The sequence below is a fragment of the Carettochelys insculpta genome, chromosome 10 (genome assembly GCF_033958435.1).
Source record: "Carettochelys insculpta isolate YL-2023 chromosome 10, ASM3395843v1, whole genome shotgun sequence".
Taxonomy (NCBI): Eukaryota; Metazoa; Chordata; order Testudines; family Carettochelyidae; genus Carettochelys; species Carettochelys insculpta.
In genome coordinates, this window is record NC_134146.1 from 3907741 (window position 1) to 3933783 (window position 26043).

General features: G+C 58.1%; 1 protein-coding gene across 2 annotated transcripts in view; it reads left to right on the top strand.

Annotated features, from left to right (window-relative positions):
• Positions 1–26043, top strand: part of PFKL (phosphofructokinase, liver type) — a 37233-nt gene that overhangs the window by 5667 nt on the left and 5523 nt on the right. The window contains exons 2-12 of one of the 2 annotated variants that reach the window (XM_075004569.1): positions 2382–2455; positions 4126–4203; positions 7401–7590; positions 8343–8508; positions 8729–8773; positions 9172–9280; positions 11098–11193; positions 11285–11377; positions 11756–11881; positions 12201–12265; positions 25771–25834. In XM_075004569.1, coding sequence (XP_074860670.1) covers positions 2382–2455; positions 4126–4203; positions 7401–7590; positions 8343–8508; positions 8729–8773; positions 9172–9280; positions 11098–11193; positions 11285–11377; positions 11756–11881; positions 12201–12265; positions 25771–25834 — 1106 coding nt within the window. Of the gene's footprint in view, positions 1–2381; positions 2456–4125; positions 4204–6164; positions 6187–7400; positions 7591–8342; positions 8509–8728; positions 8774–9171; positions 9281–11097; positions 11194–11284; positions 11378–11755; positions 11882–12200; positions 12266–25770; positions 25835–26043 lie in introns of those variants that run through there. The other variant, XM_075004570.1, reaches the window with a different exon arrangement.

Genomic DNA, 26043 nt, shown 5'->3' on the forward strand with positions numbered 1-26043 from the left:
GACGGGTGCGCACAGAGACGGGGGACCCCACCTGTTCTGGCGCTGGGAGAAGTAACAGGAAAAGGAGATGCTGTAGTGGCGAAATAGGAACCGTAAGGGCCCTAAGGTGTGTCTGAGCCCGGTGATGAGCACTTGTGTGCAGAACTGGTCACCTTTTGTCGTGTCACATCAGCTGTGGAGAGGCCTGTCTCATGGTCAGTCAACAGCCTTTCATCTCCAGGCTGCTGGAGTCCGTCTGAGTTAGGTGCAGGTTGAGCCTCTCTAGCCTGGAAATCTCTTGGCCGACAACATCTGTAATCCAGACGACCACTTGTCGTGGGTGTGGCCCAGTTCCCTGTGGTCCCATAAATTTTGTTTCCAGCCAGCGGCCCTGGCTCTGAGTGTTGTGTGCTGTTCTTTAGCTCTAACTGACCTTTAAATGACTCCTAAGAGCCCAGCAAGCAGTGGAAGTGTTGGTAACGTGCTCAACAATATTGACCTCCTGTGGTCTGGCAAATTCTCTCCTACAGCACCCGTCAGGTCCTGAGGGTGCCGGACTAGAGAGGTTCAGCCTGTCCAGGAAAGTACCTACACAATACTTTCACCCCCCAGTTTCAGCTTTTTGGCAGCAGAGCATCCTGCCAGCAAAGTGGTGTTTCCATTTGCCTTGCTGCAGTAAAACTTCATGGGGAGAAGGGAAGCTCCAGCACCCACGACCGACAAAAGTTTTGTCAATCAGGTGCAAGCGTAGGTGTACCTGCTGAAGTACCAGTCTGCGCTGTCTCTGGTCCTCGGCAGGGTGAATTAATTTTAAATCAAGGTGATTTAATCACCCAGTGGAAAGACTCAGTTTAAATCTATTTTAATCAGCTTTTGCATTTGTACTTCAGTTGTGTCTAAAAGAGGCACACACTCATTGCTTGATATGAGCGTGAAAACATTGACTTGCAACTAAATAAAGCCATGATGCTATATTTGGTACCTCTTTGTGCTTTCCAGGAGGATGTACAATAACGCTGTATGTTATTTAAGCAACCATATAGTTGAATATTTTTGGATTCATATAAACTACATTTGTAGTAGGATGCAAAATGGTGAATTACATATTGCTTATTTACCAATTTATTATACTAGGTAATCACCTTTTTGTTAAGGATTTGTATCACACTGCAGTTAGGAGGGTCACTGTAATTTCATTCAAACAGACATAACAGCATCTGTTTGGAATTTGTTTTTATTAAAACAACCTTGCGTGTTTCGGATTTATAAACATACCAAAACATGTTTCACGGTTAAAACGAAATGATTCTTTAAAGAGGGATTAACTGCATTCTTTTATGTAGACCAGATGTTTCATTTTGTTTGCATTATAACACATTTTTCTCTTCAAAAATAATAGTTTTTAAAAGAAAAGAAAATCCAACTTAATTGAAATAATCAGATTTTTGTTTTATTTTTAAAAAAAAATCCATTTTAATCCCCCCTCCTCCTAATCCAGCACTTTCCCAAGGGGACGAACTTGTTTTTGCGCTCAACGACGAGGTTGGAGTGGCTCAGCTTGCTGCACTCTACTCCCACAGCGTTTCAAATGTGGGGACGCGCAGCAAGCTCCAGGGTGGAATTTGCTGTGGCTGCCAGTCTACTAGCAGTAGCTGAAAGAGAGCATGAACCAAAACCAACAGAAACCAAGCAAATTATGCGCCCCCCCCCGCAAAATAGCCACCTCCTGCTTAGTCCTAAAATTACTTCCTCCTTTCCTCGGTCCTGCTTTCATGTCTGTCTTCTTCCTCATCGTCTCTAGTCTGTTCTGTCTCTCCTTTCTACATTCCTTCCACCCTCTGTATTTCAGTTTCTCCCTTGGCCCCGCCAAAAGGCTCTGGAGCTGCCCCTTTAACCCGGCAGCGCAGGTAAGAGGTGTAGCCATATGCCATGGAAATGCACGCGCTAACACCTGTCGCCAATGACAAAGAAGGCTTGCAGGGTTTATACAAGGTTTATAATTCATCCCCGAGTGAAGCCGGACATCAGGTGACTGCTGGGACGACCTGGAGATCTGTGTGGTCACACTGCAAGGGGGCGGAGATGCTGTGAGCCTGTTTATTCTGTTAGGTCTGCCTGGGTTAGCTGGAGATGTGAGGAAGTGGCTACTTCCTTGTACGTGGAAGGCACGTCCCCGTGTGAAGCTTTCCTGCTCCCCGTCCACGTAGCAGTTGTTGCACTGAGGAGAAGTAGTAGTAAACATATACTCTTTCTCCCCCAGCTTTGTGATGGCCGTCACCATTATGAACTGGGGAGCTGTGACCTAATAGCAGCCTGAACCAGACTGAAAGTCATGAGTCTGTGCTGTGGGCCCAGGTTTGACTTGTTCGGGAGCTGGGGTTAATTTTGTCCTCCTTTTCTAGGTATGAATGCTGCTGTCCGGGCCGTGACTCGCATGGGAATATACGTCGGGGCCAAAGTTTTCCTGATCTATGAGGTTCAAGTCTGTTTTTTATTGGGTCGGTCTCTGGGGTGGAGACTGTGCATCTTTGGGCTGCGAATGGCTGAGGGCCACCTATGGAGAAGCCCCTGTCTCTTAGCTCCGTGGTGCCATGAACCTTACAGGCCTGGGCGTTCCTTTTAAAGGCCCCCTCACTCTCCCTGTCTCGCTCTGCCTCGCCCACAGAGCGCCTCCATTTTAAGGCAGAGCGCCGCCGGGTTCTTGGCGCCGTCGCTGGCTGCTGTGCGTGCAGGCCAATTGGCCGGCTGCGTCCAGTTGAGGCGGAGGGTTTTCACGTACTGCCGAGGCTGGCCAGTCCCGGTGTGGAAACCGATGGATTGAGACGACTAAGGCTTTGAAAGCAGGCGTGTTCCCCTCTGGGACTGGGACGCTCTAAACCCCTCAAATGCTGGAGCAGGCTGCTTCCTTGCAAGCCCATTGTCCTTTCCACTGGTACCAGTGGCTCAGACCCCAGAGCTTTAAGCTACTCTAGGTTGCCTCAGGGGTGGTGTTTAGCCTTGGCCAGAGGAGTTTTCCCCCCAGTAGCTTCCTTCAGCGCAGCCGGTGGAGCTTGTTGCTGGTTGATTAAGTCTCATTCCATTTTAAACAAAGCAACGACCCACTTATAACAGATGGTCTTGGAGGTTTCCTGTACCGTATCCTTCCGCCACGCAAAGTAGTACCTAGTGCAATGATAAGAACAAGGAAAGTCTCCCCTGTTCTTTGGTACCTTGAAAAGCAGTCCTGGAGCACTTTAAAGACTAACAGTGATGTACTGGGTGATGAGCTTTCGTGGGGCAGACCCACTTCTTCAGGTCTGTAGAATTTCCAGGCCAGGCCCAGTTATATAGCACAGAGGTCCCAAACACTGGCAATAAAAGCTGTCGAATCGTATACATGAAGTGACGGAAGGGGGTGAGGGGCCCCGGCTTTGTCCCGCTCCTTCGATGGCAGCTGCTGCGTGCTGCTTCCAGATGCCGCAGCAGCCCCAGCCGGTGGATGGGCACCAGCCTGCCTGTGGCTTGGGAGTGTACCACGCAGTAAAATTTTAGCTCTCGTGGCCTCCTTCCCGAAGGGCACTTCCCACTGCAGGCCACGGAAGCCTCTGGCGGCCAGGTGCCTGGTTTTCCGCTGGAAAGCCAGTCGGAAGGGGCTCTTACCATGTCCGGTCAAAGCCTGGCTCCTGCGGGCGGACAAGGTGAGGAGGTGCTGGGGGGCCAGCTCCTGTGTGCATCTGGTGGCTGCAGCCCTGGCCCTGGCCCTGCAGGTGAGTCCCTCCCCATGCAAGCAGGGAGGGGGAGAGATAAGGAGCAGTGGGGGAGGGGGAAGAGGTGGGGCAGGGGCGGGGCCTCAGGAGAGGGGCGGGGCAAGGGAGGACAGGGTGGGGCAGTGGAGTAGCAGCAGGCATGGGGAGATGCTCGCTGGCAGAGGGAGGAATTTCCAGCCGCCCGTTCCCTGCCTCCCTGGGGTCCTGTTTTACAGTCTCACCCAGGGGCTCCCTCCCATGCTGTGTCTGTCTCCCCCATCCCGGGCCCAGAGGGACACGTGGGCCACAGGGGACCAGTGAATCGGATTGTCCACGCAGGAGCCGCTGGGTGTTGCTGGCTAGACAGGCCTGCTTCTGGGGGAGGCCCTCTCACGTCGGCCTCTTTGCCTCCCCTTTGCAGGGCTACGAGGGGCTGGTGGAAGGAGGAGAGAACATCAAGCAGGCGGACTGGCTGAGTGTCTCGAACATCATCCAGTTGGTAAGACGTTAACGGCCGCTGCGAGTCACCAGGCCTCTCGTTCCTTCAGCTGTAAGTGCAGCTCAGGAGCGTGGCTGGTGCACCTGCCCCAGGTTGGGATTCCCTCTGCGGGGGTTCGGAGCTGGAGACCGTTTCCTGAAGTGGCAGTGTCCTAACATACACGGTCCAAGTACCAAGCGTCTGGGCCCCCGCCGGTCCTGTCTACGCCGCGCTCTCACGGCGCTTGGTTTTCAAACGCCGTTTAGCTGCTCGCATTGGGCACGGCTAAGCCCTCTTCTAGTCTAGTTGGATGGAGTCTGGACTGGATCCCAGGGCGTGCTCCTTAGCCAGGCGATAGAGGCTGTCCTCCCTGTGCTAGTGATGGCAGCCGCAGGCCCCGAGTGTGCTGGGAAGTGGGGCGAGTGCTCCAGACTCAGCTAGCCAGAGGCAGTGTGGAGAAAGCACGGAGGGGAAGTCGGCAGAAACCGGCCGGCAGCAGCAGTAGCCGGAGAGAACACCGCAGAGGTGATGCTGCGTTAAACCTGCTAAGGGCTGCGTGTCCCTTCCCAAGGTAGGGAGCAGGTGGTCTTCCTCCGTCCTGCTTGGGAACGGCGAGTCACACCCTGCAGCAACGTGCCTTTGGCTCGGCCTGACTCCAGTGTACGATTTAGACACACGTCACCTCTCCTGCCTTCCTGCTCACTCTGTGCCTCTCACATCACGGGCCTGCAGCAGCTTTGGTCTGCGGGGCCAGCCCAGCCGAGGCCTGGCACCCCGGTGTGCGGTCACTCGGTGCTTCGGTGTTAGCGGTGTAGACAGCCCCAGGCTGGTAAAGACGTGCGTGGCGCTTTCAGGCCCACTGTCCCTCTGCTGTACCGTTAGCTGTGTCAGCAGTGCCATTGTCTGCTGTGTGGCGGGGATGGGACCTAACCACGTATACAGCCGGGTCCCTGAACCAGGCTGCAGGCTCGGCATTGGTTTGGGCTCTCTCGGCTGCATTCCCTTCTGCCGTGTGGAGGAAGTGGGTTTTGTCGGCGTTTTCCCTGGCAGCCTGTGGGCTGCCGTGTCCGAATGTTCCCTGGCTTTGCCGGAGGGGCCTCACACAAGGACCGAGGTTTTCTTAGCCCTTCGGTGAACGAGGGGTTGGTGAATCTTTAATCAAGGCACCTGAAGCCCCCATGTCTCCCACGTGTTCCTGAGGTGTGAGAGGCCAATAGGCTCTCCCAAGCCCAGGATCCAGTCTGGAGCTGGCACAGCTCAGCACACACTCACCCCGACGTTCTCCGTGGCCCCTGGTGGCAGCGGTGGGGGGCTGGTTCACTCCAGCTAGGGATCCAACAGAAGGAAATTGAAACCGGTGTCCAAGCCCAGCTAGAAACACAGGAGAGAGGGAGACCAGAGCAGATAAGCCAGCTCTCCGCACCTCCTTTCGTCACTGACAGCAGGTGTTAGCTCTTGTCCCCCGCCCTCCACAGCTAGATGGGCTTCTTCAGTGGCTTCTCTCTTCCAAACCCAGCTGCTGCGCCGGGGTAGGTCCCGCCTGCCCCACCGAACCAGCCGTTTTCGAAAGCAACTCTGCGGCATGGGCACTCACAGCCAGGCCAGTGCCCAGAATGCGTCCCCGCGCCGCGGCGGCCTGGTTCTTCGCACAGCTACAGCCCCGTTCAGCCTCCCGCCCGCGGGGGTGCCCTGGTTCTGCCGCGGCCTGGAGTCACGGCCCGTTGGGAGCTTGGGGGTCCTTAATCAGGGCTTGGACCCTGACAGGAATACCAGCTTAGCCTGTGTTTAAGAGGCAGGGGAAAACCCTGCTCTGTGTGGCTAGTCCCTTTGCTCCCCAGCGGGGATCCACCAGGCACCCAAGAAAGGTGCAGTCACTCTGTAGCCAGCCCAAGCTCCGGCAGCCTCCCTCCGTCCCTCGAGCTCCTTCATTCTGTTCTCTTGTGTTTTCTCCCCTCCGCCTCTAGCCTCTGCCCTGGGCTGAGCAGTCTGTCTCCCTGCTCCCAGGTAACGCCCCGGAGCTGCATGCTCCCGCTCTGTGTGCTGCTGCCGCTCCCCCCGCCGGCATGCCGCGCCTCACTTCGCTTGGCAGCACTGCCCGCTCCTCCTAAGCCTGGCCCTGTCACCTCCGTGCCCTGGCCAGGTCTGCCCAGGGGCCTGGCCTGGCCCCCGTGTACGTCAAGCCAGCCATGGGAGCGAGCGGGCGGGCGTCTGAACCTGTGGCATTTTGTCTCTTCTCGCTGTCCTCCAGTGCTCTGTGTTTTGCACGTGCCCGGGTTTTCACCACCGTGGTGCTCTGCTGAGCTGGGTGCTGCCACCATGCCGTTGTGAGTGGGGTGCCAGCCTGGCCCTGTGCAGACGGAGCCAGGCAGCAGGGTTGAAAAGCAGCCGTTAGGGTTAGTCTATGGTCAGGCTGGGAACAGGCAGGCTCCTTGCCCCTGAAACCACCCAGAGCCTTTTGCAGGCTGGGCTGTGACCCGGCACAAAGCAGGGCGACCTCCCAGCAGGGACCTGGCAAGGGGCCGGGTTGCCAAGCGCCCAGCAGGCGTTGGTTCTCCTGGCCGCCGGAGGCGTCGCCAGCGCCTTCCGAAGCATCTGCTGGCCAGGAGACAGCAGTTAGCGGGGCAGGGGCAGGGGCACGTTGGCTCCCCTGGGGGCAGGAGATTTGCAGGGGAAGTGCCTGAGGCAGCGCAGCCGCAGAGAGGGCGGAAAGCCGGGCTGCCACGCGCTGCTGAGGAGGCCCGGCCCAGAGAGCAGCCGTCCTCGTGCCGTCTCCTTCCGCGGGGAGGCGGCGGGCGGCCCATTTCCAGCACTCGGCGCCGCCCCGCCTGTCTTCTGCCCTCGCAGTGAGGGGAACCCTGGGGTGGCTGCGGCTGCGGCTGCGGCTGCGGCTGCCCTGGGGGAGAGGAGGTCGCAGCGCAGGACGGCCTGGGGCAGCGGAGGGGCAGCTAGCTGGGAGGCTCTCCAGCCAGTGCAGCGCTGACGGACAAAGGTGCAGACCTAGAGCGCCCCATGGTGGTAGGCCTGGTTGGCTCTTGGTTCCCTCCCCTTGGCCCACAAGTAAGCTGCCTGCCCTGCCCCGGCCCTTAGCTGTGGGGCCAGGATGCTTCCCGTGGCTGAGGCCACGCTGGCTTGTGCTGCTGAGGGCCGGTCCCACCCGGCTGGCCCCTGGCCTCCCCCCGTGGGTTGTTCCCTCTCTCACCTCACTCTGCCGTTCGTAGGGCGGCACCATCATCGGCAGCGCCCGCTGCAAAGCCTTCACCACCCGCGAGGGGCGGCTGCAGGCTGCCCACAACCTGGTGCAGCACGGCATCACCAACCTGTGCGTCATCGGCGGGGACGGCAGCCTGACGGGGGCCAACATCTTCCGCACGGAGTGGGGCGGCCTGCTGGAGGAGCTGGTGAAGAACGGTAGGTACCGGCCCCCGCCACTGGCGTCACGGGCGTGTAATGCAAGCACCGTGCTCATCCCGGGGGCCGGGTTCCCTGGAAAGTTTGCCATCCGGGTGCAGAACAAATTCTGTTCCATGGGGTGTGCGGGTGCGCACCACCAGTAGAAACGCAGGCTGCCGGCTGTGGGCACTCGGCTAACCAGTTGGGCAGCACGCGAATCTCTCCTGTGCAGCCGCCACGCGCTGAGCGTACCAAGAAGCCTGGAGAAGGCCTCATGCAGCAATGAGACGTCACCAGGTTCATAGACTTTAAGGTCAGCAGGGACTTCAGGATCATCTCGTCCACCCTCCGGCATGTGGCAGGTCTTTACTTTTTGCCCAATGTGTTGCGCCCAGGCACTTGGGCTTGGCTGAAGCATCTCCCAGAAGGGCCTCCTGGCTGGGTGTGAAGATGCCGAGCGCCGGTGAAGCGGCCCCTTCCCTCGGCGAATGGGCGCTGGGTCTTGTGCCTCCCTCTGTGCCAGGTCGCGCTCAGGCACCAGGTGGAACCGCCACCGCCAGGGACTGCAGTTCTCCGGGTATCGGGAAGGAAGCCGGGCGTGAGTGTGAGGTCCGTTTGATGGCGTTAAAGAGGAGATCACTGCGAAATTAACCACAATCTTCAGGCCTGGTTTTTTTCAGGGACTCTCCTTCGCGCAGCTTGTCAGCTCTCCGCTTTTCTCGGGGATCTCTCGGGAGCGCTGCTGGACAACGCTTCTCTCTTTCACCTAGGTAAGATCACCGAGGAGGTGGCAAAGAAGTACTGCCACTTGAACATCGTTGGCCTGGTCGGCTCCATCGACAACGACTTCTGTGGCACAGACATGACGATCGGCACAGACTCGGCGCTGCACCGCATCATGGAGGTGATCGACGCAATCACCACCACGGCCCAGAGGTGAGCGGGGCACCCCTCACGCCTGCCTTCCGCTCGCGGCAGGGACAAGAGGGGTCATGCCAGGGCGCCGTGCTGAACAGGGGCCTGGCGCAGCCCAGTCCGTGCTTTGGGGGTGCAGGGGGACCTTCTGACGACTGGACATGGCCCTGTGGAGAGAGACTCGCCCAAACGCTGTGCTCCTCTTCCCCAAACACTGATTTTCCTCTCCCTCTCTCTGCAGCCACCAGCGGACCTTCGTGCTGGAGGTGATGGGCAGGCACTGCGGGTAAGGGGGGACCCTGCTCTTGGGGCCTGGCTGGGAGAGCAGAAGAACTCGGGTTGGGGTTGGAGGGGAGTGGAGGGGACAGCGCTGTGGGCGCCGGGAGGTCTGGGCTGTCCGGATTGCGCTGCCCAACAGCCAGGAGAAGACCCCGTCAGTGGCATGCCCTGGGGGCTGGTGGAGCGACAGCCGCCAGGCAGCAGTTTGCTCTGGTAGAAGGGAGCCGCTGCCAGCTGTGCGGTTACCGGCAGAATGGTGACCGTGGCGCCTGCAGGCGGAAGTCTGGCCACGCCCTCACGCGGTCCGGTGCTGTCACGTGGACACGACAGTCCGAGCCCCAGCAGCATCGTGTGTGGCTGTGCTCAGCCTGACGATCAGCTGGTAACCTGAGTGTGCCCCGCTAGGTACCTGGCGTTGGTGTCTGCCCTGGCCTCGGGCGCCGACTGGCTCTTCATCCCGGAGGCCCCTCCTGAGGACGGCTGGGAGGACTTCATGTGCGAGAGACTTGGGGAGGTGAGCGCTGCTCGGGAGCTGGCAGCCGGGGACAAGAGCTCGGCTCGGGCGGTCCAGAGAAATACCTCTCTGAGCTTCTCTCCTGTCTCCTCTGGGACGGCTTCCGCCTCCCCTTTCCTCCTCCTCTCCTTCCCTTATTTACCTTCGTCCTGCCAGTGGGCAAAAGGACACCCCCAGGCCACAGCAGGAGTCTGTTATCAGTATCACCAGTCCAGCGTTCTCAGCCAGACGCCTGGTAAATCTCAGCTCAAAGCCCCAGAGGGCTGCTCCGGCGCTTGGGCAGAACGCACGTGGAGCGCGTGGGCAAGGCTGGCTCGGACACGTAACGCTTTGCCTGCACGGGTTCTTTGTCTGTTCTGCTGACTGCGTGATGGGCCTGCCTGCCCACCATGGGCCGCTGCTTCCTGTAATCTGGCCGCCGGGGCAGCTGCTCGGGAGATTCAGGTGCCGCCCCACAGATTAACCCCCAGCTGGGTTTTGTTTCTATGGTGACGCGTTCCTATCTGCCTCGGTGCGCATGGAAAAAATCCACACGTGGCTGGAGGAGCCTCGGGGGAACGTCACCGTGGGCCCCCCCCGAATCGCACGCAGCAATGTGTGTGGCTGTGTGCAGCCCTTGGCTACGTCTACACGTGCACCCAACTTCGAAATAGCTTATTTCGATGTTGCGACATCGAAATAGGCTATTTCGATGAATAACGTCTACACGTCCTCCAGGGCTGGCAACGTCGATGTTCAACTTCGACGTTGCTCAGCCCAACATCGAAATAGGCACAGTGAGGGAACGTCTACACGGCAAAGTAGCACACATCGAAATAAGGGAGCCAGGCACAGCTGCAGACAGGGTCACGGGGCGGACTCAACAGCAAGTCGCTCCCTTAAAGGGCCCCTCCCAGACACACTTTCATTAAACAGTGCAAGATACACAGAGCCAACAACTAGTTGCAGACCCTGTATATGCAGCATGGATCCCCAGCTGCAGCAGCAGCAGCCAGAAGCCCTGGGCTAAGGGCTGCTGCCCACGGTGACCACAGAGCCCCGCAAGGGCTGGAGAGAGAGTATCTCTCAACCCCCCAGCTGATGGCCGCCATGGAGGACCCCGCTATTTCGATGTTGCGGGACGCGGATCGTCTACACGTCCCTACTTCGATGTTGAACGTCGAAGTAGGGCGCTATTCCCATCCGCTCATGGGGTTAGCGACTTCGACGTCTCGCCGCCTAACGTCGATTTCAACTTCGAAATAGCGCCCAACACGTGTAGACGTGACGGGCGCTATTTCGAAGTTACTGCCGCTACTTCGAAGTAGCGTGCACGTGTAGACGCAGCCCTTGTCTTGTTGATCGGTTTCCATCATGGGCCTGTTTTCTCGCAGGCCAGTGTCTGCAAGGGTCCTGTTAGACAGCATGAAGGTAACAGTCTTTCGACAAAGCTGATGGATGGGGTGAGCCTCCCCGCTCTCCCGTAGGGTTTCCACACATGGGCCTGCTCTGGGCCTGGCCTTGTTCCTGGCTCCTCTTCCAGGGTCTGATCCCGAGCTGCTGTGAATCGGAGCCGCGAGGCCAATTTGCGCCTGCCGAGGAGCTGACCCTCCGGGAAGGCTACCGCCTGCCTTTCTGGCAGAGCCGGCGCCACAAGGGCAGGGAAGCAAAATGTGCCGCAAAATACAAGTCCAGCGGAAACGTGCCAAGGAGAGCCCCGAGAGGCTTGGCAGGTTGGGCCCTTCCAGAGCACGGAAGGACCCCTCCGAAGACTTGTGCAGCCTTCCTGCTTCAGCCAGCTGTGGTTATGGGCGGCCGTTGTCTTTCTCTCGTGGCAGACCCGCAGCAGAGGCTCCCGGCTCAACATCATCATCATCGCGGAGGGCGCCATCGACAGGAACGGCAAACCCATCTCCTCCAACTACGTGAAGGACGTAAGTGACGTGCTTGGGTGCGTGCTCGTCCCTCGGGCCGGGGCAGTCCGCCGGCTTGTAACGAACCCGCTCTCTTCTCTCGGCGGAGCAGCTGGTCGTGCAGCGTCTGGGCTTCGACACCCGGGTGACCGTCCTGGGGCACGTGCAGCGTGGCGGGACCCCCTCGGCGTTCGATCGCGTGCTGGTAGGTGCAGCGGGGGCTTGCGTGGGCGTGGTCGCGGTCGCAGTGAGGGGGCCGGTGCGTCCGCACTGGGGGGAGCCGGCACGGCGATCAGGAAGGGGGCCGCAGGGGGGTTCGGACATGGGTCGGGGCAGGCTGTCCAGGTGGTTTTGTGATGAGCGTGGCTGGGGGATCTTTCAGGCGCTCTTGTGCCCCGCCAGCCCCGCCCATCCTCGGTGCGTGGTGTGTTTGTGTAGCCGGCCCCTCGCGACGCTTCGTGTGGCAGGCTCGGTTCCCTCCAGCCTGTCTGTACGAGGCTTCCCGCTAGCACGGGGCGTGTGGCAGCAGTGGGACCGCGCTAGGGAACCAGCCCGCTCACCGAGGCTCCCGTCTCCTCCGCAGAGCAGTAAGATGGGGATGGAGGCCGTGATGGCGCTGCTGGAGGCCACGCCTGACACGCCCGCCTGCGTGGTCAGCCTGTCCGGGAACCAGTCTGTCCGCCTGCCCCTGATGGAGTGCGTCCAGGTGGTGAGTAGGTGGCTCTGGGTGGACAAGTTCAGCTCTGTCTCGTCTGTGCTGCAGCACGGGACAGCAACCGGCAAAGCGCGTGAGTCGGGAACAGAGAGTGGCTCTGGAGAGCTGTGCATCCCGGGTCTGTTCTGGCTCTGCGGGCGGGGTTTGAGGTGTCGTTAGCGCGCACAGCTGGGTGTCGAGGCTGATAGTCCCACTACGTCCCTTCTGCTTCTGTCCAAAGCCGGGTCCGGGAGAATCTGGTTCTGTCCGTCTGAAGACGTGACAAGCTCTGCCTTTTTCTCACCGAGACGTCTCTGTTCCGCTTTCCGTTCAGACCAAGGACGTGCAGAAGGCGATGGACGAGAAGCGGTTCGAAGAGGCGATCCAGCTCCGGGGGAGGTGAGGTACTCGGACTGCGGCAGAGCAGCAGCTCTGTGGTTGCGCCTTCCTCACCTTTTCTAGGGGCCGTGAAATCCCCATGCTTGGTTGGATGGTCCTGAAATGTGCCGTGGGGGGTGGGGAGGTGGGGTAGCATGAGTGGTGTGAATTTGGGGTCCTTGGAGCCTGGGGTTCCTGCGCTGCAGCTGCCCCCACAGAAGTCATGTGGTTACAGAATCCCCTGGTTCTCCAAGTGCCCGGTGGGTGCTCCACTCAGGCCTTGCGGCACCTCCGTGCTGCCGATGGAGAGACTTTAACAGAGCAGTGCCCCGTCGCACTGCGCATGCGCGCTGAGGTGAGGGTCCCGTGCCCCGGTCGCTGCCTCAGTTCCTTTTCTCCCGTCCCCGACGCAGACGGAGATCAGAGCAGCTTGAGGGAACGTGGCATTTTTAGCGTTTTTGTGTCCCTTTGGCTCACGAGTGCGGTCATTAGTCTGTGTTACGTATCTTCTCCCTTAAAAAAAGCACCTAAACTGGGCAAATCAGCCATGGTGTTATCCCCCTCACCAATTTCCACCACGTCGGGGCCAAGGGCAGCATGCCTCGCACACTTACCATTCCGGGCACTCTACGCCTCAACGACAACTCAGTCCCAGGTGTTCACCACCTCTTTCACCAAACGCCCCGCCCGCCTGCCCGCCCGTTCTCACTTACCTCCCGAGAAGGTTGCACAGGACGAGAGGACTTACCTCATTCGGACTTTGAGTATTCTTCACGTGACCCCAGATGGTCACGCGCTGAGGCAGTATTCCAGATTCCTGCATCTCCACCGGCTGGCGATCTAAAACAATACTGGAACTATTTCAAGGGGTAGCTCAGGCACCAGACCTCCCGCTGCAAGAGGTTCAGGACAAACAAGCTAAACTCTTAACCATACTACAACCCACTACATCTTCAAAGGCAGCACTACCTATCAGCGAAGCCATCCTCCAACCCGCAGGGGCCCTTTGGCACAACCCAGCTTCTGCGCCACCCACTAATCACAGGGCGGGCAGGAAATACCTTGTCCTGGCAAAAGATAAGGATTTCCTTTACATGCATCCGCAACCGGACTTTCTGGTTGTGGATTCAGTGAACCGTCAGGCAAAAAACCCACAGTTCTTCTTCGAGTGTCCCCGTGGGTGCTCCACCATAGGTGACGGCTTGGCCGGCGCCGCAGATCGGATCTTCCAAGCAGTTTCTGCCGGGCCGCGCATGCGCCGGTACGCGCCGCTCCCTGGCGCGCTCCTGGCCATGTGCGCGATCCGGTCCCCGCCAGTTCCTCTCAACCGCCGTCGGCTGCAGACGGAATCCGACTAGGCTAAAGCCACATAGCGTATTCAACGACTTTATTTGTTTTCTCTTTAAAGTTTTTCAGTTCTTAGGATACCATAAGTAACCGGTTGTTATTTTGCAAAAAAAAAAACAAAAAAACAAACAAGCTACGGAGGGACAGCTCAAGCCAGTCCCAGTAACCAGCGCCGGAGGCCGGGAGCTAGGGCCATCAGCCCTCCTGCGGAGGCAGGCCATCGGACGGGGAAACAGCACAAAGAAGTGCTAAGTACCCACAAGCAAACTCAAAGACTCACCAACAATGTCCGCCTCAGGCTTTAAAAAATGTGAGTCCTGCCGAGAGGCGATGCCAGTGTCCGACGGGCACAGTCTATGCATAAGGTGCCTGGGGGAGTCCCATGTGGCACAAAAATGCGCCTTCTGTGCAAAGTTAACGACCAGAGCACGGAGAGACAGGGAGATGAGAATTAAACTGCTGCTTCTTGACAAGGCCCTCCAGCCAGACGTGCCGGAGCGGCCGCAGCAGGAGGGACCCTCCGGGGCCCTTAGAAGGAAAGCTGCCTCCCTCACTCCATCTGCGCAAAAACGGAGGAAAGTTTCTCCAACCCGATCCCTGCCGGCAGTAACAGTGAGCGGGACGGGAGGAGCGAGCAGCCCCCAGCCGCAGCAACAGCTGATCGGCGGCGGCACGGAGAGCCACGTGGAAGCGGCTCAGCCTCCGATGATCAGCCAGCCGCCCCGCACCGCAGGCAGGGCGGCGGCTAAGCAAGCGCCGGTACCAGCGGCACCGCAGACAGCGGCACCGATCCCCGGGGAACCGGCGGTGCAGGGAGCGCAGGCACGTAGCCTGCAGGCGCACAAGGACTCCGCACGTGTGGCACCGCCCTCGAGCGTGCCTAGCACGGTGCCGACGGGGCCGGGATCCCCCGCCCATCAGGGGGCGGAGTTACCTCCTCAAGGGAGGGGGAAGGCTGCACACAAGAGGAGGCATTGCAGCCCCTCTCCAGACAGGGCTGTGGAGCTCTTCTCTCACAGCCCTCCGCTCATGTTGCAGACTCCAACCAGAAGGCAGGGGCCCCCCCTAGCCTACCCGGAGCCCCCTTCTCCTTTCCTGCAATCAGCCTCCCCATGGCTGGCACCCCCCCTCGCCCTTCCTGGGATTTGAATCGCTGGACTATTATGCAAAATCGCTCTCTCCAGTGTCTCGACAATCCCCCTCTCCCAGACACACAGGGTACGTGCAAAGGGAATGGTCAAGGTCACCTTCCCAGGAACAGTGCCTATACTACCATGGTCGTCCCTTCCACGCGGGGCATGGACACCATCGGCAATCTACCAGGGGGAGATCCCCACATATTACCTCGTACCCCCGAGGGCAATCGCGATCGGGGACGGAGACTCAAGCATCCCAGGGGGGGCTGGCCGTGGACCCACGAGATTTTCCCTCGCAAACCTCCAGCGAGAGGGCGCACCATCACCATCAAGAACCGGAAGGGTCCAAAGAAATGTACCCCAGCGGTTCCTCGTTTTCCTCCCCGGATGAGGCCACGGCCTTAGGGGACGTCCATCCCAAGGACGATCTCAAACAGTTTCAGGAGCTGTTTAAGAGGGTAGCTTTCACGCAAGGCATCCAGACAGCACAAGTGCAAGAGAAACATCATAAGCTCCTTAAAAATTTGAGCTCCCCGGCCTCCTCCAGAGTAGCAATCCCGCTTGATGAAGCGATCTTGGAGTCCGCCACTACCATATGGCAGACCCCGGCAACTATTCCGCCTGTCCAAAAGAGAGCGGATAAGAAATACTTCGTGCCGGCGAAGGGCATGGAGTTCTTGTTTAGCCACCCCCAGCCAAACTCCTTGGTGGTGGAGTCCTCGCAGCAAAGATTAAAAACATCTCAATTTAAAACAGGGGGAATGGACAGAGATGCCAAGAAGCTAGAGCTGTTCGGCAGAAAGGTCTACTCCTCCTCCACTTTAACCTTGCGAATGGCAAATTATGCAGCGCACTTGGCGAACCATAATTTCGACAACTATGCCAGATTAACTTCCCTCATGGACTCGCTTCCAGAGGACAAAAAGCCGGTCCTCAAGGCCATAGTGCAAGAGGGCTACGCGGCGGCGAGGATGGAAGTTCAGATTGCTTTGGACGTTGCGGACACGGCAGCACGTTCCACAGCAACTGCAGTGGTGATGCGACGGGAGTCCTGGCTCCAGACCTCGGGCATACCGAGAGATCTGCAGGCGAAGATAATCGACCTTCCCTTCGACTTGCAGAAACTGTTTGCTGAATCAACTGACTCGGTCCTTCATTCCAGTAAAGACTCAAGAGCCACACTCAGGACCCTGGGGATTTACACCCCTCCATACTCAAAGAAAAGGTACTACCCACAGCAAAGGCGGTACCAATACCAGCAACAGCGCCCCCAGTATCACAGGGGTTACGAGCAAGGGCGGCATCAGCAGCACCAGCAGTACAGAACCCCCAGGCGACGCTCACAACAGGGCCGTACGTCCTCGGGGCGGGGCCAAAGGCCACAAGTTTGACATACAAATCCAGGGCTGCGCCATCACCACCATTGCACAAGATCATCCGAAACGACTTTTTCACCATCGCCTCCGACCATTCTACGACCAGTGGCAAAGGATCACCACAGACAAATGGGTGCTGGAGATCATAGCCACGGGGTACGCCATCCCCTTCCAGTCGCTCCCGCCGCCGCGACCCCCGCCCAAGCCCCACCCCCAGGAGGCCTCCCATGTAGCCAGGCTCAGGCAGGAGGTGGCCCACCTAGAGTTCATAGGGGCGGTGGAAAAGGTGCCGGAGCAACTGCAAGGGAAAGGGTTCTACTCTCGGTATTTCCTGACGGAGAAAAAAACAGGAGGCTGGAGGCCCATCTTAGACCTTCGTGGCCTCAACAGGTATCTGCGCAAGCAACGTTTTCGGATGATCACTATTGCCTCCATCCTTACAGCACTGGACGATGGAGACTGGTTCGCAGCCCTCGATCTACAAGACGCGTACTTCCACATAACCATTCATCCGGCTCACCGACGTTTTCTCCGGTTCATGGTGGGCAACGAACACTTCCAATACAAGGTCCTGCCGTTTGGCCTTTCCTCGGCCCCCAGAGTCTTCACCAAGACCTTGGCAGTGGTGTCAGCCTACCTGCACAGACAGGGGGTGTTTATTTTCCCGTATCTGGACGACTGCCTGCTCAAAGGGACCTCGAAAAGGGAGGTCCTCCGCATGATACGCGTCACAGCAAACACGTTCTCCGCACTTGGCCTGGTTATCAATATGGCAAAATCAAAGATAGACCCCTCACAGGACATAGAGTTCATAGGGGCTCGCATAAACTCAGTCTCGGCGAGAGTATACCTTCCAGAGGCTCGCTTTCGAGCCATCGGTTCCCTCGTGCAGGTCATCACCTTCAGCCCTACGGTGCCGGTCTTGACGTGCTTGCAGCTGCTGGGCCACATGGCAGCGGCTACGTTTGTGGTACAGAACGCCAGGTTGCACATGCGCGGCATGCAACATTGGCTGGCAAGTGTATACAAGCCGGCAGTACACACCGTTCACAGGGTGGTGTCGCCCCCACCTGGGGTGCGCGAATCCCTGCAATGGTGGGTAAACCCCGGGAACTTGCTAACAGGGGTACCCTTCCATCAGCCGCAAATATCGGTTTTCCTCACTACGGATGCCTCCCTCATAGGGTGGGGAGCGCACATGGGCGAAGAGGTGGCTCAAGGACTGTGGTCACCCACGGAACAGTCTCTGCATATCAATGTTTTAGAGCTCAGAGCAGTGTTCAACGCCTGCAAACACTTTCGAGACCGTATACAAGGCAAAGTCGTCGGGATCAGTACAGACAATACCTCCACCATGTTTTACATAAACAGGCAAGGAGGAGCTCGATCCCGTACCTTATGCGCGGAAGCGATCCGCCTATGGAACTGGTGCATCGCCCACGATATAATCCTGAGAGCCTCCTACTTGCCGGGCACGCACAACGTGAAGGCAGACCAGTTGAGCAGACGTTTTGCGCTCACCCACGAGTGGCAGATCCGTCCCGATCTACTACGGCCTATTTTCCACGCATGGGGGTTTCCCCAAATAGATCTGTTTGCCACTCAGCACAACAAACAGTGCCCACGATTCTCCTCCAGAGCAGGGCTGGGCCGGGGGTCCCTGGGGGACGCGTTCGCGATCCCGTGGGGAGGCCCCCTGCTTTACGCGTTTCCCCCCGCAGTGCTGATCCACAAGGTTCTGCAAAAAGCCAGGAGAGACAAGGCTCGGATGATCCTGATAGTCCCAACATGGGATCGCCAACCATGGTTCCCCCTACTCCTGCGCCTGTCGGACCGCCCACCGATGCCTCTTCCGGTGGCGCCGGACCTGCTCACGCAAGCCCAGGGGTCCATAGTGCATCCGCACCCCCAAAGCCTGCGACTGCAAGCGTGGCTAATCCATGGCTCAGCTCCCTAGAGAGCACATGCACAGTGGAAGTACAGCAAGTCCTAGAAAGTAGCAGGAGGACTTCCACTAGGAAAACCTACAAACAAAAATGGACTCGCTTCATGGCTTGGTGTTCTACCAAGCAGCTGGCCCCCCTTTCGGTGCCTATACCTACAATTCTAGAGTATTTACTGGACCTCAAGAGAGCAGGACTCTCGCTATCCTCGTTAAAGGTCCACCTGGCCGCCGTCTCGGCGTTCAGACATGAGGAGGGAGGGCACACGGTGTTCGCCCACCCTATGGTTACCAGGTTCCTCAAAGGGTTGGTAAACCTATACCCCCCTCGGAAACCGATTCCACCTTCGTGGAGCTTGGACCTGGTGCTTACCACACTCATGGGACCACCGTTCGAGCCCTTGGCCACGGTTCCCCTTCGCCTCCTTACAGTAAAGACGACCTTTCTTCTTGCAATTACGTCAGCCCGTCGGGTGAGCGAGCTTGCGGCAGTCATGGCAACGCCACCCTGCACTGTCTTTTCCAAGGAGGCGGTAACCATACGGCTGCATCCAGCCTTTGTTCCCAAAGTTTCTTCCGAGTTTCACATCAATGAACCTATTGTTCTACCCTCGTTCTATCCAAAGCCTCATAACTCCAGCGAAGAGGCGCGCCTACACCTCCTGGATGTGAGGAGGGCGCTAGCCTTCTACGTAGACAGGACCAAGTCCTTCCGAAAATCGGATAGACTCCTGGTCTCCCTCGCTCCCAAATCTAAAGGAGAAGGTCTCTCATCGCAGAGAATCTCAAAGCACATTGTATCCTGCATAAAAATGTGCTACAAGCTCAGAAAGACTCCTTTGTCGGCCACTCCCAGGGCTCATTCCACCAGGGCGGTGGCAGCATCAACAGCCTTTTTCAAGGGTGTTGCATTGAAAGACATTTGCAGAGCGGCGACCTGGTCATCCTACGACACGTTCGCCAAACATTACGCCCTTCACAGGGTATTCCAAGAGGATACCCGTCTCTCCGCGGCGGTCCTCTCGGGGACCAGCTGCACATAATCCGATTACCCACCACCTATCTGGGTTACTGCTGGGTAGTCACCTATGGTGGAGCACCCACGGGGACACTCGAAGAAGAAAGAGAAGTTACTCACCGTAGTAACGGTGGTTCTTCGAGATGTGTCCCCGTGGGTGCTCCACTTCCCGCCCATCCTCCCCGCTTCGGATCTCTGTTAGTGTTTTGCAGGGGCAACCGAGGCGGTTGGTCGAGGAACTGGCGGGGACCGGATCGCGCACATGGCCAGGAGCGCGCCAGGGAGCGGCGCGCACCGGCGCATGCGCGGTCCGGCAGAAACTGCTTGGAAGATCCGATCTGCGGCGCCGGCCAAGCCGTCACCTATTGTGGAGCACCCACGGGGACACATCTCGAAGAACCACCGTTACTACGGTGAGTAACTTCTCTTTTAAATCAGCCCTCACAGACAAAGAGCACAAGCGTCTGGAAACTTTTGGGCGTGGAGTATATTCGTCCACTACGCTCCAGTTCTGCCTGTCAAACAACACAGCCCTCCTGGCTAATTACGATCATATCGGTTCCACACACGTGCAGGAGCTCCCTGGTAAGAAGAAGCCGTTCCTTCACTCCTTGATCAAGGAGGGCTTGGCAATAGCTAGAACTGCGCTCCAGGCGGCTATGGACGTTGCAGACACAGTGGCTAGAACCACCGCTGCCCCCGCCGCAGGGATGCTCAGGGCTGCATGGTTACAATCATCAGGGATCCCAGGGGAGCTTCAAGTGAAGGTAGAAGATCTCCCCTTCGGTAGGAAACTGCTTTTTGCAGTTAGCACAGGCGAGGTCCTGTGTTCCATAAAAGACTTCGTACGCTGGGGGCATGTACCCCACCTAACAAAAACTGCAAGTTTGCATCATGTCACAGGCCTAGAGATTACAACTATAACCACTGTAGGCAACGCCAGAGGCCTCCCGACAGCAGGTCTAAACAAGGCTCGAGCAGAGGGAGCTCCCAGCAAAACCACTCTTCTGTGAGCCGTCCTAACTCTCACAAACAGCAAACTGGGAGCTTTGGTCGGGGTTCTGAGCGACCACCCCTTCCTGCCAATCCCGCCAAAGGCAATTTTCCGTCACTGCCTGAGACCTTTTTACCACCAATGGACCCAAATCACAACAGGCAAATGGGTCCTGGAAATGATCAGATTGGGCTATTCCATCCCCTTCACATCCATACCTCCCATCCATCCACCCACCCTCCCTTTTCAGGGACCCTTTTCATGATCTCCTATTGCAAGAGGAGGTGCAGAAACTGCTCACCTTAGGAGCAATAGAACCTGTCGCCAAAGAACATCAGGGCGAGGGTTTCTACTCTAATTATTTCCTTACCACCAAGAAAATGGGGCTGGAGACCCATGCTAGATCTCAGGAATCTGAACAAGTTTATTCGCAATGCAAAGTTCAGAATGGTAACCTTGGCAGAATGGTAACCTTGTCCAGTGCATACCAGCATTGGACAAGGGGGACTGGTTCTCAGCCCTCGACCTCCAGGACGCTTATTTCCATGTGTCTATCCACCCGTCCCACAGACAGTTCCTCAGATTTGTTGTGAGTCATGAACATTTCCAGTACAGGGTCATCACTTTTGGCCTCTCCATGGCCCCTTGAGTATTTTCAAAAACACTGGCTGTAGTCACAACGTTTCTCAGAAGACCAAACATCACAATCTTCCCTTATCTAGACGACTGTCTCGTCAGGGGCCCTGCTTACCAACAAACTATTATCGTAACTACCACCAGAGAACGTTTTTCCTGACTGGGTCTTCTAAGCAACAGATATATATAAAGCCCACACAAAATGTAGAATTCATTGGGGACAGTCCTAAACTCCTTCACGGACCTGTCAACGATCAAGGTTCCCATGGATCTGCCATCTCGTTCACTTGGTAAGGCAGGCTCCCTTCTCGACAGCCAGGGCGTGTTTCCAGCTACGGGGGGCACATGGCAGCAACGACGTTCGTAGTTCAGTTTGCAAGGTTACTTGTGCGTTGTCTACAACGTTGGTTCACGCTCAGTGAAATACCTGAATGGCACAATCTCGAAAAGGTGTCTCGTGCTTCTCCCACAAGTACTACAATCCCTGGAAGGGCGGACGTCTCCCGCCAACCTACTTGCCAGAATCCCGTCCATCGATCGGACCCTGCAGTGACTGTAACAACAGGTGCGTCGCTTGTAGGCTGGGGAGCCCTCTGTGGCGCAGCATCGATACAGGGAACGTGGTCTCAGCACAAGGGACATTTCCACATCAATATCCTAGAGCTCAGGGCCATTCGCAGGGCCTGCACCCACTTCCTTCCACGGCTGAGAGGTAGAACTAGCCAGGCCCTCATGGACAATGCACTCTCTAAGTTTTACTTCGGCCAACGGGGGTGCTCAATCGCACTGTGCAGGAGCTCTCAAGTTCTGGAATCAGTGCCCCAAGAGCCAAGGAACCCCAAAAGCAATGTACGTACACGGGGCATGAGAATGTGAGAGCCGACAGACCGAGCAGGTACTTCTCAGATCCACACCAGTATTCTCCTCTCAGTTTTCTGCACACGGGGTTCTCCAGCTGTAGACTTCTTTGGAACGCCTCACAACCGCAAATGCCACAGATTTCGCTCCTGAGCGGGGCTAGGCAAGTGACCACCATTCGCTAGATGGGCCCTCTCCTCTGTGCATTCCCCTCTATTCTAGTCAGAGCGATCAACAAAATCCGTTCGGACAGGGCCACGGTGATCCTAATAGCTCCAGCCTGGCTGAGGCAACCTCGGTTCCCCGATCTACGCTATCAGTCAGTAGATCAGCCAGTCCCTCTGCCTGTGGTTCTGAATCTCCTGACGCACCACTGGGACAGAACATAGAATCATAGAACGCTAGGACTGGAAGGGACATCAAAAGGCCATCGAGTCCAGCCCCCTGCCCCAATGGCAGGACCAAGTACTGTCTAAATCATCCCTGATAGACATCTATCTAACCTGTTCTTAAATATCTCCAGCGATGGAGATTCCACAACCTCCCTAGGCAATTTATTCCACTGTTTGACCACCCTGACAGTTAGGAACTTTTTCCTAAAGTCCAACCTAAATCTCCCTTGCTGCAGTTTAAGCCTGTTGCTTCTTGTTCTATCCTCAGAGGCCAAAAAGAACAAGTTTTCTCCCTCCTCCTTATGACACCCTTTTAGATACCTGGAAACTGCTATCATGTCCCCCCTCAATCTTCTCTTTTCCAAACTAAGCAAGCCCAATTCTTTCAGCCTTTCTTCATAGGTCACATTCTCTAGACCTTTTAATCATTCTTGTCGCTCTTTTCTGGACCCTCTCTAGTTTCTCCACATCTTTTTTGAAGTGCGGTGCCCAGAACTGGTCACAATACTCCAGCTGAGGCCTAACCAGTGCAGAGTAGAGCGGAAGAATGACTTCTCGTGTCTTGTTCATGCCACCTCAGCATAAGGACCATCAGACTCACAGCATGGCTTCTTTGTGGTGCCGGAATGAGGAAGTCACCTGCTCGGACAGGGTCAAACAAGCCCTTCCAAACAGCTGGCATCCTGCTGCTAGAGGCACCTAGCAAAACAAATCTTCACCTTTCTAGCAGTGGTGCACGACACACAACTTACACCTCGGTACGGTCCCAATGTCTACATTGCTGGAGTACCTTATGTACCACATTGTGTACTGGGACTGCAGGAGATTTGCCCAACGGTGCATCCTGTCGTACCATCATGGGACCTGTCTGGTCCTAGATGCGCTCACCAGACCACCTTAGCTACCGCATCACCACAGCTGCGTCTACACGTGCACGCTACTTCGAAGTAGCGGCACCAACTTCGACGTTAGGCGGCGAGACGTCAAAGTCGCTAACCTCATGAGGAGATAGGAATAGCGCCCTACTTCGACGTTCAACGTCGAAGTAGGGACCGTGTAGACAATCCGCGTCCCGCAACGTCGAAATTGCTGGGTCCTCCATGGCGGCCATCAGCTGGGGGTTTGAGAGATGCTCTCTCTCCAGCCCCTGCGGGGCTCTATGGTCACCGTGGGCAGCAGCCCTTAGCCCAGGGCTTCTGGCTGCTTCTGCGGCAGCTGGGGATCTATGCTGCAGGCACAGGGTCTGCAACCAGTTGTCAGCTCTGTGTATCTTGTGTTGTTTAGTGCAACTGTGTCTGGGAGGGGCCCTTTAAGGGAGCGGCTTGCTGTTGAGTCCGCCCTGTGACCCTGTCTGCAGCTGTGCCTGGCATCCCTATTTCGATGTGTGCTACTTTGACGTGTAGACGTTCCCTCACTGCGCCTATTTCGATGTTGGGCTGAGCAACGTCGAAGTTGAACATGGACGTTGCCGGCCCTGGAGGACGTGTAGACGTTATTCATCGAAATAGACTATTTCGATGTTGGCTGCACATGTAGACGTAGCCCACAGTATCTGTCAGTGAAGGAGGTTCTCCTGGGAGTGATAACGTCTGCTAGGAGGTAGGAGAAACTGCTTCCCTCCTGGAGGAAGCGCCTTTCATGACCCGTACTAAAGAGAAGGGGGTACTTGGGCTCCACCCGAAGTGCTTTCCGGAAGTTGCAATAGACTTCCACGTGAATGAACCCATTTACCGACCTGTCTCTTACCCTGAACCGCGGAACTCCCCCAAGCAGGCAATGCTTCACTCTCTCCATGCAAGGCGGGCACTTGCTTTCTGCCTTAGCAGGACCAAAGAAACTAGGAAGTCCACGAGAGTCTTCGTGGTGTGGTCGGGCCTCGCGCAGGAACAGCTGTTTCTGGCAGGACCTGTCCCAGTGGACGGCAGAATCGGCAGGCACTGCACACCAACCCGCCGCAGGCTCTCGGGGCTCTCTCCACACGGGCGATGGCTGCAGCGACGGCCTGCCTGAGTAATGTTCCCTTGGCAGACATCTGCAGGGCGGCCCCAGGCTCCTTGGCTCAGCATTGTGCGCTGCAGAAGGGCCATTACCTCCCCCAGCCTTGGCAGAGGCCGTGCTAGTCACGGAGACTCCAGTACAGGGGGTGCTGGCGCAGTCACCTGAGCGGCACTCGAAGGGGAAGGGGTCGTTACCCTCCTGCAGTAATGAGTGTTCTCCACGAGGTGACCCTGCTACCCATCTTCCCCCCACCCCGGCTTGGAGTCTGCAGGGACTTCAGGCAGGAAAGGGGCAGAGGCGCCGGGGCGTGGCTCTGTTAAAATCTCTCCCCTCGTCAGCGCCGCAGGGCCTAGGCAGAGCGCCCACCGGGACGCAGCTCGGAGCGCAGCCGTCACTGTGAGCGAGTAACGTCCCCTTCTTCTGATGGGCCTGAGGCAGGCTGGGGGCTCTGATCCTCCCCTGACTGAGCCCCCGGCCGTGGAGGAGCGACGCTGACGGAGGTCCGGAGAGCGGAGCTTGGAGCTGTGGGTGGCCGGGCAGGAGCCGCACTGCCTGCCCAGGGGAGTGAGAGACGCGGACCAGGCTCAGGGTGGGCAAGGCCCTGCAGCTCCGCTCTCCTGCCTCCAGCTGGCCCTGATCGCAGTGCGGGGGGAGTAGCCAGCAGAGGGGTGGGGGTCGGCGCTGTGCAGTGGGGGAGGTGGGGGCAGCTCTCTCTCCCCAGCCCCTTGCCGGCGGATCGCCGAGGAGGGAGCTCTGAGCCGTGCCGCCAGGCCGGGGGAGGAGATACCGCTGGGCCTGGTAGTCGCTGCGACGGAGGCCGGGCCGCAGGCGGCTGAGTCCTGGCGTGGGGGGCTCCGAAGCGGGTTTGAAAAGCCGGGGAAGGTGTGCAGCAGCGTCAAGGCCCTGCTCAGGCTGCGGGGGGCAGCTGCACGTCAGCCTCTGCAAAGAGCAGCTGGCAAGCGAGAGAGCCCAGCCCGGCGCCGCAGCCTCCCTCGGCGCTCGCCCGCCGCTGGCCCCGGAGCAGCGCTCTGCTTTCTGTCTGTCTGTCTGCTGCACCTGGCCTGAGCCCCTCCATGAGCCACCGGCCTGGCCCAGCCCCTCTCCACACCCCCGCAGACTCACGGCTCCCTCCCCTTCCGAGACCCTGCCTTGGCTACGTCACAGCAGCCCCTGCCTGCCAGCAGTCCCCCGGCACCCTGCAGCCCCAGCGAAACGAGGCCGCTCTGTGTGCGCTGTCCCGCGGCGCCCTGCTCCCTTCAGTCGGCTAGTACATCCCTGGCCGCTCGGCGGCTCACATCTGGGCAGTGCTCTGTGCGTCCCCCGCTGCCTGGACCACTCCCCAGGTGCCTGCCAGCTTCGGGGGCAGAGTTAAGATTACACGGAGGGTGTGAGCCTGGTGTATATCAGTCTAGAAGGGCGTGAGGAACTGCCCTTCGTTAGCAGAGTGGGGGGCAGTTAATTAGCAGTCCAGCCTGGGCAGGCGCATCGTCAGGAGCTCCTCTGTGGAGCTGCTAATCGTTCAGCTCTCCGGTAGACGGTCCCTCCAGCCCCGCAGCCGGGGTCCGAAGGCTCGGGCTCCAGCAGGGCCCTGGAAGTCTCCTGAGCCCGACTCTGGCTTGTCGCTTTCCAAGGCATCGGGCGCTTCGCTTCGGGAAGTAGGACGGCAGATGCCATCGTGGGGCTCCGGCGTCGTCAGCACAGCTCTAGCCCCCGCCCCCCTGCGGTCGGCCAGCCCGGAGCTGCTCTCCTGCACGGCCCGGGGAAAGCCGGGGCCCGGCTGCTCGCTGTGCGGAGGCGGGGGCTGGCTCACGTGGGGGCTTTCTTTGCAGGAGCTTTGAGAATAACTGGAATATTTACAAGCTGCTGGCGCACCAGAAGAGAACCCACCCCAAGGTAAGAGGGGGCCGAGTGTGCTTGGGGCTCAGCTGCCAGAGGCTAGACACGGGTACAAAAGGGGCTGCCCCACATACCCCGAGCCCATCGCATGCTGCAGGGCCGCGCCACCTCCCCCCGGCGGCTCCTGCGCTCCCCCGGCTCTCCGGGCCGCCGGCAGTGAGCGGGCAGAGCTGCTCGGGAGCTGGTCAGAGGAAGGCCCAGCTGCC